A 13,702-nucleotide genomic window follows, 5' to 3' on the forward strand; every position below is an offset into this window, starting at 1 on the left:
GCTGGCAGATTCGGCTGCAGATCGGCCCCTGATTAGCCCTTTTGCCTTGCAAGAAGGGGAATGGACATCTGTTTGGTGTATTTGCTGCTTGCGAGGGTGTAATTGCTCGAGGATGAGGAATTTCCATCCAGCTAGGGGAGCTTCTGAGTGATTAGTCCCGTACACAAGTGGCAACTGCTATTCTGTAGGACTTCACAGCGTATACGGATGCTCACATGGTTTTGCGTGTTCGGTGTAGTTGAGTGATTACAATACAATGTGGCTCGCTGACACAAACATGATTCATCGGGAAAAGCTACACTTCAAGCGTTCAGGGATGTGCATATATGTTTATTTACATACAGGCCTGCTGCACACGCAATATGTATTTCACATCAACCTTGTGACGTTAAACTGCCTCGTTCATCTCTGTTGGAGAGCAGAAAGCGGCATTGCTCTTCTTCCTGGAACCTGAAAAGCGCTTGTGTTCACCAGAACAGCAGAACGTTTCAACGACAATAATCACCACAGAAGAAGAGAGACAGTGAAGGAAACGGCTGCTTGTTAGCACTCAAACTGAAGTTGTCTTGGCGGTGTCCATTTATCTGAACTGGACCTTCTTCCATCTGGACTTGGAATCAGATTTGGTCATGTGGTATGAATTATATAATACACTGTCTGTTGTGTTCATAAAACTTCACAGCTGTGCGAGTGTAGTTAGTTAACGACTAAAGTGAAATAAACAACTTTTAACTACTTTTGGAAGAGGAGCACTCGACACGTTTGGCTTGTTTATAGAGGATATATACAGCACTTATAGAAAGCAGGATCCTTCAACAATGTTTCTGTTTCTCTCTTTTGTTTCTCTTCATCTCTATTCTGTTTGACTTTCTTTCCCTTCCTTTTCCACTTCTCCCTCTGCAGGCATATCCCCGTTTACTCCCCTTGAACTGCAAAGTCCGAGGGGTCGAGTCATCATTTTGACTTTATTTCATTCTAATTAATAGAATTCTCTTCGTTGTGTTTGTGAATACTTTAATGCATTTCTTTGTTGCTGTGCTTGAAAGCTGCTGTGACACTAAATAAACCTTCCTTCAGCTCTTAAGCCACTTTAGACTCATAGTAAACCTGCAAAATGTTGTTTTTAATACAATCATTTCCTTTGGATGACCAACATGTATAAAAGGAGATTATTTGTGTAGTTGAAGGTGTTTCAATAGATGCAGATCAGCAACAGTTGCCCGGGCCAAACTCTCTAAGAAGACGAGGAGCAACCTGATGGATGTGATGGGAAGGAAACAGAGATCACCTCTCCTCGACTGGCTGTGTGTTTGATGGTGCATTTACAGCAGCGGCCATTTTTACATGATTGGTCCTATTCTTTGATGTTTGAAAAATAAAAGCTGTTAGCATGGCTCATAAATATGAATCTTTATCCATTTGGATAGTTCTGTATTTAACGGTTTTAGCTTGATCAATAGATAACATGAGGCAAAAGTGTGCAGTATTAGGCGCATCAGGCAACAACGCCATTTGATAAGATAGGAAGATGGTATTTACTCTACAGTCTCATTGACATTCTTGCACTGAAGAATGGGGGAAGCTGTTGTTGGGATGAGGCCACCGTGTGATTTAATCTGCAGCTTCATTCTGAGTTTCTTATTGACGCCGGCTGGTTTACAGCCCGGGCTTCCAAGGGCAGTTTGCAATTATTGTTTAACAGGATCACTCACAAAACACATGTGCAGTAAGCCGATCCATACACAGTTTGTTGTGTATCCAAGCAACGTTCTATTATAGGATGCCAACTACTCAAAAACAGAAGAATATCTTTACGCAATACAAGAGCCAATTCCACTGATTTCAACACCACTCAACGCGTCTTTGAAATGTCCTTTTGCACCCAGTTGTTCTCGAGACGTTGCTTGAAAGTCGTGCCAAAGAAATCCAATAAAATGACACTTTACATCTCGGATTATGCCAAACCAAAATAACGTTTTACTGCTGGCATGGTGCCGAGTTGAACACCCATTTTTAATGGCTATGAGCTCACATCTCCCTTGATGTTAAATGTCATCTGCTCATCAACTGTGTAATTTCATGTGCTCCCGCGTTTATAAGTAGCAACACAATCTATGCCGTCTGTTATGACTGGCTGATTAGAAACACATCCCCAATCCAAAGTCAACCCAACACAAAGCGGCCGGATGTGGAATCAGGAGGATTGTTAGTGGAAAGTGTGAAACCTCACACACACACACACACACACACACTCACACACTCTCTCACACTCTCTCTCACTCTCTCTCTCTCACACACACACACACACACACACACACACACACACACACACACTGTGGCTCTTTCATAAACATAACTTCTCACCAATTCTGGACCTGGAAGTTCACCCATGCATTTGGACCCCATCCCTCTGTGTGCATGGGTGGAGACAGGAAGCAGCAGAGGATGGACCATCGGACGTCACCACCGCTTCCCATCTCTCCTGGTAGACCTCTCCTTCTCCTCGGGGCTCAGTCAGTCCGGACTGATGGGGATGAGCGGGAGTCACCGAATGAAAACCTGCAGACTGTAAACTGGGAGGATTATTCTTTTTCATTCTTCTTATTTCTTTAAGGCGTCGTGGGATTTGCCAAACAACTTCAGAGGGAAGTTCCTCCTTGGATGTTGCGCGACGCTGCACGGCGTTTGCCAGCTGGCGCGCGAGCGATAGCGTGCGCGCGGCCAATAACACACTGATCTCCAGCGTCTTCAGTGGCAGCAGCCCGCCGCACCTTTTCCTCTCCACACTGTTGGACGACTTCAGCATGCCGTTAATCGCCTTTGCCAGATGATACCTGTTGATTCTTCGTCGCGCCATGTCCTTCTGTCGGACTAAGCTGGACAATGAAGTTATGGGATAGCCTGACCACTTGTTTGATACTGCTGAGCGCCGTGCACGCCAGCCGGCTGCTCCGGAGCCGACCGCGGTCCGCGTCCACCAGGAGGAGAGCGCGCCCCGCCGAGACTCCCCTGGAGCTCCCGCCGGTTCAGATCCGTCTCTCGGTCACTTCCCCGGGCATCAGCCGCTCCGAGGCGGACACGACGGCCTGGGAGGAGACGCTGACTGGAGGAGAACAATGTGAGAGCCTGTGGTTTTTATTATGGAGTGCCCAAAGTGCCCCAAAATCAGAACAAATTATTTGCACCCAGCAGGCTTGCTGAGTCTTGAATTGTTTTTATTTCTAAAACAAACATTGCCATTAGTTTTTTTTTTCTGTGTCAACGAGGGAAACCATTTGCGAAAACAACTGCTAGATTGAAAACATGTGGCTGGACTCACACAATGTTTAGACTGAATTTGACTTGAATCCACGTATTTGGGTGGATTTTAGGTTTCATGATCCCTTTATTGAACTATAGATAAATAGGTTGGCAACTTTTATTACACTTAATCAAATTGTTACTCAAATAATTGTTTGGTTTATAAAGTGTTATGTTTATGTAAAACTGCCTGTCACATTTTCCTGAAGCCCAAGGTGACATCACTCATCTTGTCTGTTTAATAGTCAAAAACCTAATTATACTTAGTTTATTCATAACAAAAGGACAAAGAAGAGAAGTAAATCTTCACAACTGAAACGCTGGAACCAATGAATGTTTGGTTGTTTTGCTACAAAAATAGAAGATTGTCAGAAAACGAATTGACAACTATACTTTAGCTCTATTGAGGCCACATCATGGCATCTGCACCCTTAATGAAACTAGTCCACTCAAACATAACAATGTGGTGGTTAAATAGGAATGGGATTATGTGCAACTTGAGTGAATCAGTTCAAATGGAATTCCTCTTCAAAAACCCCAAAAAGCAATACTATTTCCACATTTGCATGTGTAACACGCCATCTGTTCACTAGCCAGACTGAGTGATGAGCTAGACTGAAACACAATATGTGCCGTCCAGTATGATACGCCCTTGTAAGACAGCCATTTCCCTTGATGCGTTTCAGACACCGTGGAGCAGCCGCCCCCAAACGAGTTGGAAGACGTGGTGGACTTCATCAAAGTGACCATCAGTAGAATGCGTCGCTCCTCCTCGTCCACCGTGTCCCCGTCTACCTCCTCCTCCACCGCCGCCGCCTCTTCCCCCTCCAAAGAAGACTTGAGCAGCAGGACTCGACACAGACGGGAGCGGAAGAAGGGCGCTAGCCAGCAGAGTGGAGGAGGAAGAGCCAGAGGAGGGGGGACGGGGAGGAAGGTCAGAGGGGGAGGACAGGGCTGTGTTCTCAAACAGATCCACCTCAACGTGACGGACCTCGGCCTGGGCTACCGCTCCAGCGAGGAGATGATATTCAGGTACTGCTCGGGACCCTGCAGGAAGTCAGAGACCAACTACGACAAGATCCTTTACAACCTCGCTCACAACAAGAGGCTTCCTCCCAAAGACACGCCCCCTCAGGCTTGCTGTCGCCCAATATCGTTCGACGATGACCTTTCGTTTCTGGACGATAACCTCGTCTACCACACCGTGAGGAAGCACTCCGCCAGGAAATGTGGTTGTGTGTAGTGTCTGACTTTGTGTACTCTTGTATTTGCTCCCACTGTGAAGTATCACGTTGAGTGTTTCTCCTTCCGATTCGTCTCACTGTGAGGAAACGTCAGGCGTGACCCGAGTCCACCGGTAAAGGAATAAATAAGAAGAGGAGGTGGCGTCACCACAGCTTTCACCCCAAAAGGCATGATCCTCTTCATCCTCCACACTTTCCTTCACTGTGCTAATGTTGAGAGATTCCAATGTTTCCGTGGATACTCAAATGGTTGAAATGAATGACAATGGATGATTCAGCAGTCTTATTCTGTATACTGTATAGCACACACAGTATTTTACATGGAAAATGTTACACTTTGAAAGGTATTTATGGAATGTTGAATTTATTAACTTATTAATATTTATTTTGTTTTTATAAAACGGAGTGTATGCTATTTATTACTGCTATGTGATATCTCAGAGTGTGCCAAAGGTTTGAATCAAAAGAAGTTTATGATTTATTTCCATATAAAAACAGTCAAATACTTGGTGGTTTACATTGCAGAATGAGCTATTAGGCACTCTGCGGTGTTGTCTTGTAAACAATCAAAGTTATGGGTGCATTCAGTGGTTTGGATTTGTTTTGCGTATGGTCTAACAAGAGAGTTTTAACACAATTTAATCCTCTTCAAACATTTGTAAAGACGACTTTTAAACTTTTGTTTAAATCACGTGTCGTTTACATCCATGTTCACACATCACCCACATGTTTACAGACTACAAACACTCTCTTTAAAACAGTTCTCTATAGCATTAGTGGTCAAAAACACACATGATGCCTTTAACGTTTTTCTTCACAGAAAAAAAACCTTCCTCAGTATCTCAGCGTTTACAGTGTTGTTAAACTTCAGGTTCATTTGACTGCATTGTTTCCTGTTTTCTTTTAATGAGTTGAGAAATGATCTATAAACGTTTCATTCTCATGATGAGAAGAAATAAATGTTTGTTCACAGATTATTTTAATGTGCTCCCCATGAATTGCTGTGTTTGTGAAACAAGTTTTCCTCCCTTTTGGAAACATAACATACAGCTTTATTTTTATACAGTATTTCCTCTTAAATTGTCTCATTTAATTATTAATAAATGTATTCTACACAGTGTAGTGCATTCTGTATTTAATTATTAACACGCAGGATTTAGTGTTTACACAAGAAATCTACCCGTCTACCTTAAGAAGATGACATGATTAAACCAAATCAGGTTTCCATCATTAAGCCATATAGTTTTACATAAACGTGACGATCAAAAACGAAAGGTAACAGAAGTGGATTATTGCTATTCGGCCACTTTTTGTGTAAAAGAGGGAGAGGAAGAAGAAAGCAATGGAGGATTAAGAATGAACCCTTTGTACTACATAAAAGATGACTAGAATGACAGGAGCAGGCATTAATGGAGTATCTGTACCCAGTGCAGTATAATACCTATAGTATAAGAATAAAAGGGAGCCGAGACAAACGGTGAGGGACTGAAGACAGATGGATGAAAGACGAGTGCTACAACATAAAGAAAACAACGTGGCAGAATGAGTCATGGAGTTGAGAGCTAAAATATATGTTGGCCGAGAAAGGGAGGACAATGAAAAGAGAGCATGATTAAAAGGTGGCGGCTGCCCAGAGAAGACAATGATGCCGGAGTTGGAGAACATGAGAAGAGACGATGTGTCTTGCTTAACTGATGTGTGTGCTGGATATCTGATCCGTCTCCTGCTCTCTCACATTTCCCCTTCTCTCGCCCGAGCTGTGATTCAGTGCGGCCTGGTTCAACAACTACAGGGCAAAACTGGGCGGGCCAAGTCTCTTATATTTTACTTATGCAACCTATTACGTCTATAAACGACACTTTGATTCTCCGAGAGACGTCTGGCAACCAGAGCTGATACGCCACTGAAGCTCAGAGTCGGCGAATAATCCAGTTTGACAGCTGAGGTTTCACTCTTAGACGTGTTTTTGCGCCACAGTTCTGCTTCGCTTGCACTCGGCAACTTGAAATCTCGTCTCCCCATCCGTGCTTTGAATTTTGATCTATTGGATGTTGAACATATCGCCACGGTAACATTATAGTACAAATCTGCCGCCAGTAACTTTGGTACAAACCCAGTTCCTTGCAATATAAATGTTTTCATAATATGAAAATGAGCGCCATGATGAACATCCTTATCTTTTGGTCAACCTAACTGCAGATGAGTGAGTCATCACTTTCCACATCCATTACATTTATTTATTCTTCTCATTCATTTAGTCTCCAGGCTGATGATCCAGTTATACTTCAGAATTAAGTCCGCTAAAAAACACAACCAAATAACAGTGTGGTTGGTCAAACAGTCATTGGTCCCACTAGGCAAACAAATACAAGTTGATCAGCTTTAGCCGTGGACAAAAGAGGAAACCATTAGAGCTAAGTGACAGTCAGAGGATGGTGTCATTAGTCCGATGAGTCGACCGCTCTTTGTTGGTGGTGTCAGAGGAGCTTGTAATGAAGGCTAACGTTCCACCGGAGTGTAATTCAACACAATCGTCGGCCGTTAAGGGGATGGCGTTTCCAAACAGGTGCTGTATACGGGCCGAACTGTACGTGGTGACACATTCATGTTACAGTAAGAACTTCAAAAAGGGTCACACCTACAATCTGTTAACACATGGTGATGCAGTGTTAACAGACAAGAGCCATCATCTCACAATGGAGGCGATTAAAATGCACACACCTCAGTGTATCATTGTTGTATGTGTAAAAGAAAAAAAGTAGGTGTGTGTGTTATGCAGGGTAACCGGAGCACCGTCTGGAAAGACAAGATTCTAAATCATTTTCTAAGTGTGTTTTCCATATGAATACTAATTGTACTGCTAGAGCAGCCAAAAGCCTTTTGTGGCATTAGGGAGAATAAGGGCATGTGAGGATCATTCCAGAGCATCTCAGCATGAGGGATTCAATATTTACTTTACGAGGAGAAGACCATTATAGCTCATATTCTCACCATTCAGTTCAATTTAGCGAACCAGCGTATTTACAGGAGGAAGCAATTGTGGGCAGAGCCTCGTCTGCCACCATTGTACCAGCCGGCGTGAGAAAAGATACAAATGATGACCTAAGTGGAATCACGGTCATATAAAGACATGTCGCGGGTCAGACCACAAGAAGCTTTCTGTGCCACTGCACTGGAATCTGTCAGTGTGACTCAGGCTGGATGATGAGTCAATAGTGAAGACAACCAGGAGGAGGGAGAGGCATCACAGATGGAAACAGCAACCAATTCAAGACGTATGCACAATATACCCATGCCGTCTCACCCCGTTTTTAAGATCAAAAGAGGCTCCCAGATCTGTTATGATCTCATATTCACAACCGTTAAAAGGAGTTTACTTTTGAGAGTCTTTTAAAATCGGAAATTGTCCGACAGTCATAAACAGAAATACAAGAAAGAGAGAAGGGATGTTTGGGGTTTTGGTGCCAAAGTTCTGCTATTTTAAAGTATATAGTTAAAAGTCTAATGAAAACACTAGTATTTTAGAGGATTCATACTCTGAGCCTTAGTTTAAACACTGCTGTGCTGTCATTGGACCGGCTGCAACACAAAGCAGAGGCAGAGGGGATTAACATGGAGCTCTAACCGCACCGCACTGATCGTCAACTGGCCCATCGCCAAACCTCCAGTCTGGACCACCAGCCAAAGGCTCCCCACTCATCACTCCTAACACACACACACACACACACACGTTATCAGTCGTCGCTATCGTGAACGGCAGATGGAATACATATACTCACTAAGCCAATGGAGGAATAAAACGATAATCTTAAAAAGAAAACCTCAGCGGTGTGACGTTTCTATTTTCTTAGATGTGAGTTTCTCTGGTAGAGATTTTAATATGTTGTGTCTTTGCAGGAGAGAGTGTGAAATGTAACAAAACTATATCAAAAGAAAAAGGAGCCTCTGAGATATTCCTGCAGCTTACACGTATGATGCAAGCGCTTGATATTTTTAATGTGTACGACACAAGTTATTTGAACTTCAGTTAACTCGAGTGAGTCCAACTAAGCTCAGACATAAAGGGGCCTTTGGAAGACGCGTTATTTTGACAGGATTTTTAGAGCAGCAGAAAGAAATGTCAAGAGGTGTGAATGTAACACTATCGGCTGCATGTTGGGAGTGTGAGAAGTGTTGGCTCAGATGGTTAAATATTCAGGTGCAACCTGAGAATGTGTATAAGAATGCTCTGTCTTAGCCTCACACCCCATTGTGTGTGTGTGTGTGTGTGTGTGTGTGTGTGTGTGTGTGTGTGTGTGTGTGTGTGTGTGTGTGTGTGTGTGTGTGTAAATTCATACAGAAAGTTTAAATCTTTAAGTTTAATGGTAGAAATCTGCCATTTAAACCTCTTTTAAAAGCCAGAAGTTGCAATGTGACTGTGTTATTGTTGCCCTCCAGTCTAAAAGTGACGTACAAATAGAAGTTGTTTCAAATACTTTACACCTTTTATGCTTTTCTGTCCTGCTTTGCCAACACGTTCTCGTGCCACAGTTTCACATGCTGATGCTTGGTCGCGTCACTTTCCAACAGGGTTGGCAGCCCAGCGCGCCATGCTCCACTAGGGTCCCAGCAAACACGTACTCAGCGTTGGGAATTCAGATGGTGCAGGCAAAAAAAACACTTAGTTAAGTCTTGGAAAAACATACTGGGTGGGCTTGAAATAAGTATGAAAATGTAAGGCACGTAACACGTACGGAAACGGGACTTTTTGGGATTTGGGAACACAGGTCTACTGGTTGAAAGTCCTGTGTTTGTTTGACCTATCCCCCCTCCACTCCCTCCTTATGCTACGTCTTCCCAATATAACCCTAATGCTAATCCCAGTTATAACGCGCTACGTCTCATACAGATGCTAAAGGATGCCGAGGGATTTGACGCCTGACGAATGACGGCAGGTTGGCTTTGCAGGAAGTGCTCTGGGGAATGCATGCGTCTAACGTATGTCCTCGCACAAAGCCGAAGATTTCGACGGGTTGTTTGATGACGTGATTTCCTGTCCACTTGTGTCAGTGTTTTTGTTGGAGTGACAGCGAGAAACAGCTGACAGGCGGACTGGACGGTCCACCCTGCTGGAGTGGAAGCTGTCCGCTCCAATGTGACACACCACGCGGACCAAAGAGGAGACTGCTGAGATGATGCGACGGCCTCCTTGAAAAGGGTGTAATTCTGAATGACACCATCAAACACTCATAAGCAAACACAAGGTTATAGCAGCGATTGATGTCAATGAAATACCTTTTTAAAACTAGAATGATTTCAACAGGCGGTTAAAGTACTTTTCTTGTGAATATTGGATGACACACGAGCAATGTTTTGTCTGAGACGACTTGTATCCATCTTACTTCTCAGACCAGGTTTTTACCCATTTTGATTCATATTCTCTTTCAGAAAAAAACCCGTAAATGCCCTTCACACTGTGATGGAATTGTGTTTTTCTTGGAGGCTGTAGCTCTGGTGGCAGAATAGGTTGGCTGTTCATCATAGGGAGTGATTATGTCTGTGAGCAAGATACAAAACTGAAGCAATCTGTGGCTGTTTGCTGCAAAACTAAACTTAATGTTTACCTGAACCCACGAATCCAATCCAAATATCAACAGCCACAAAAGTCTCAGTTTTCACCACAATTTAAATAATACTACACTTGTTTTCAGCGCTTTCATAGACCTTACTCATGTCGTTATTACCTAACCCAATATAAAAACATGCACCACAGTGTGTGTGTGTGTGTGTGTGTGTGTGTGTGTGTGTGTGTGTGTGTGTGTCTTGAGGGGAGCAAGCGAAAGGGAAAGAGGCGCCTGAGGAGAGCAAAAGAAATGGAACAAATTTAACACGTGTCAGTTGTTTTTTTTTTTTTTTTAATATTGAGACATGCCGCAGTATAGCCTGCAAATATAGAGGTATTTATAACCCTGTTGCCCAACCTTACATGTTTGCATGTGGGTTTGTGTGGTATACTAAGGGGTCCCATTCTGGGGGTTTGAAAATATGGTCGCCTAATGTTAGCTGAAACTGTTTTAGTGTCTAAGTGAACTGTTAGCTGATCCGAACAAGCGATTACCTCCTAAACTGCATCGCAATTTGGAGGGCGGGTACCAGGAGGGGAACCCACACGCAGTCGAGGAGGCAGCAGGAACAATTCAATGGTTATCTGAAATGACTTACAGGCATGCAGTCCAAAAGGCAGGCAGGAAGTAGCAGGCACACCACAGGGAAACAATCAGGGAAACTCCAAACAAAAGATGCAACGAAGACGAACTGACAGGCAACAAAGGAGCCGGTCTGGTATGATCCTGCCGGGTGCAGCTAACGAGGGGCAGGTGAAACCAATCAGGGCGGGGCAGACAATCAAAACTGGCGGAAAAACACACAAAAGGCAGGAAGTGAAGGGAGCTGTGACGGGAGGAGACGCGGGAAACAAATAAAACAGGAAACGCTGAACATGAATGAAGTAAAAAGATAAAGCAGGACAGATTAAGACAAACAGAGCCAAGTAAACAAGCTAAACAGTTCATAGTTATTAAAACCATAACATCCAACCAAAACAAAAAAAGGATATGATCGAAATTGTTTAATTTCCAAAGAATAAGCACTTAATGTGCAGCATCGTTTTAGACGAGTGTTTTCCTGGAACATGTAGAAGATTGGGGGTTAGAAATGATCTATAGTACACAAATCGAGCCTGCGTTCTGGCGAGGTTCATGTATTTATCTGCTGCTGTGGTTTCGTTCAAAACCTACTAAATCCTTAAAAAACGGCAAACGTGATAAACAACATCAAACACAAACAGCTGCAAGAGCCACGATGTTGTTTTAGTCTGCAAAATAATTAAACCATTAATCATGTTATTTGCTTGTGTCGTTTAACATGAAAAGCACGCGTTGGGGAGCCAGATGACGACACACTACAGCCGTTCCCTCCGGGGTTAAACAGGTTCTAAATATTACAAAATGTGCATAGATATACGTTGTCAATACATCAGTGTCCTCTCACCGTTTACACATGGAGCACCTCTGCTAGGCTGAGGTACAGAGTGGAACTGCTCTAATCTCCTTTGTAAACACAGTAGTGGTGTGTGTGTGTGTGTGTGTGTGTGTGTGTGTGTGTGTGTGTGTGTGTGTATGTGTGCGTGTAAGAACCCAGGAGTCAAACCAGACCACTAGCCCACCATTCATTCTGCCCTCATGAGGAAACAGCAGACCTCCCTTTATCTCTCTCTTGCTCCTTTCTATCCCTCCATCCTCCTTGTATCTTTCACTACCTCCTTCCCTCCCCCCACCCTCGCATTTTGATGTCCTATAGTCCTCCGTCCAACTCTTTTTTTGGTCTCTTTTACCCCCTGTGAATAAACTCAGGACGTGACTTGCTGTGCTTGTGCATGTTGATCCACTGGTGCATATATCTGTCTGCGTATTCCCTGGTGTTAAAGGGAGGAACCTTTCACTTCCTCCCTAAACACCTCAGTGGTATGCAAAGGATGTGTAGCAAGAGCTCTGGACTCCTCCACCTTCTGTAATGTCAGCAATGCCTTGTGTGTAAGACACATCACAAGTACTTGAAATGTGTTGAACGGGGAAAACAGTCAGATGGAACATCTACTGTGGTTAGAGTTTCATATTGTCGTCCATTAATGCCGTGTAGTTATTTTGTTTTATGGTTTTTTTTCTGATGTGAGATTACTTGTAAATCAGTTTATTTAATTTGTGTCTTCCCTCATCAGCAAACAAACTTTGGCATTGTTTGCTTACGTTTCCTGCGTTTACTTAATTATTCTAACTCACCAGCAGCTAAATCAAAGTTTTATAACTTCTATATAAACCTCTGTCTTGGATCTTTTATCTGGGAAGAGGATGCAACAGTGTGCTTGTGCGTCAAAAGATCATAAATCGGATGAATATATCACTCAGGTTGGCTTTAGATTCTAACAGACAGTATAAACACAATATCCTCACCCTGTAACACAAGCCACACCCAACTCTCAACTCACTCGTTGCAAATGGGGAAAAAGCAACACCGCAGCGTGCCAAAAATGGACATACCACCATATGTGTATACATAAATCTGCAGCTCATCAGGGCAGACTTAATATGGATTCCCAACAAGCAAGCATCCCTCTGGGAGAACTTCAGAATTGCACAAGTGTTTCCTCATCTTTGTGCTTCTCACAGCATGAAAACAAAAACACGGGGAAATTCTTTTAACCTAAAAAAACCAACATATTTACACCTCAATGAATTCTAAATATTTGTGTTTACGACCATGTTCATATTGTTCTTGCATTACCAGATGCCTGAGGAATCAAACGGCAGCGATGTTGCCAAGGAGTAGGGCCTCAAAGTGACATGTGCACAAAGCGCATGAGCCACGTTCAGACTCACAACATTGCGATGACACATCTCACATCAGATCCGCAAGAGCCTGGAAACTGAAAAGGAAACTGAAGGAATGCATAGACTCAACGGGAAAATACATCAGGTACGAGTTAACACCTTAGTAGTGCACTGGAACAGGGATTGGATGGGAAAAAAACAGATTGCCCCCAAATGTCTCAGTTATTAGCTCCTGATCAAGCCCATACATAAGTGTATAGGATCCCCAAAAATACCTACACAAGTATTTACAAGCCTGTGATCCTCTCACAGACATCTGTTTCCCCCCTGAGGTGAATGGACCCTGAAATGGATCCTGCTAAGCCAGAAAATGACTCACAGAGCAAAAGCAGGGAGCAAACGGTTCAAACCCCTGACTCACGGCCCCCTTTATAACCTTTCATAGTCCAGTGAGACCTTCTTATGACCCCTCGTAGTGCCTAAATAACCCCCATCCAGGGTCGAGTGAGCAAAGACAGAACTGATGGAAATTTGATATCTCATGCATAATTGCCCCGTAACACACATCATCTAGTTGTGACAGAAATCCAGAGCAAGAATAAAGACACTTAACTGTTTAAAGGCCACTTTTTTTTACTTTTATATAGCAAAAAGTGGAAAGCAGAAGGTGGATAATAACACGGCATGTTTATTTGCCCTTTGATTCATGTAAGTTATGCCATATGGTGGAAAATGCCCTATGCCATGTCGAGCTGGACACATTTTTTAAAAGAGATTACGACAACAGGAAAT

The 13,702-nt window shown here is 43.3% G+C and overlaps 1 protein-coding gene across 1 annotated transcript; it reads left to right on the top strand.

Annotated features, from left to right (window-relative positions):
- Window positions 1-2,591: 2,591 nt before the first annotated feature.
- gdnfb (glial cell derived neurotrophic factor b) lies at window positions 2,592-4,543 on the top strand (the record flags this gene model as incomplete). Its single annotated transcript, XM_084024296.1, has 2 exons — window positions 2,592-3,118; window positions 3,987-4,543. The coding sequence occupies exons 1-2, from the start codon at window positions 2,884-2,886 to the stop codon at window positions 4,541-4,543; spliced, it is 792 nt and encodes a 263-aa protein (XP_083880422.1). The 5' UTR covers window positions 2,592-2,883.
- Between the last annotated feature and the right edge of the window lie 9,159 nt (window positions 4,544-13,702).

This window comes from Eutrigla gurnardus (genome assembly GCF_963514095.1).
Source record: "Eutrigla gurnardus genome assembly, chromosome: 13".
In the NCBI taxonomy this organism is placed as follows: Eukaryota; Metazoa; Chordata; class Actinopteri; order Perciformes; family Triglidae; genus Eutrigla; species Eutrigla gurnardus.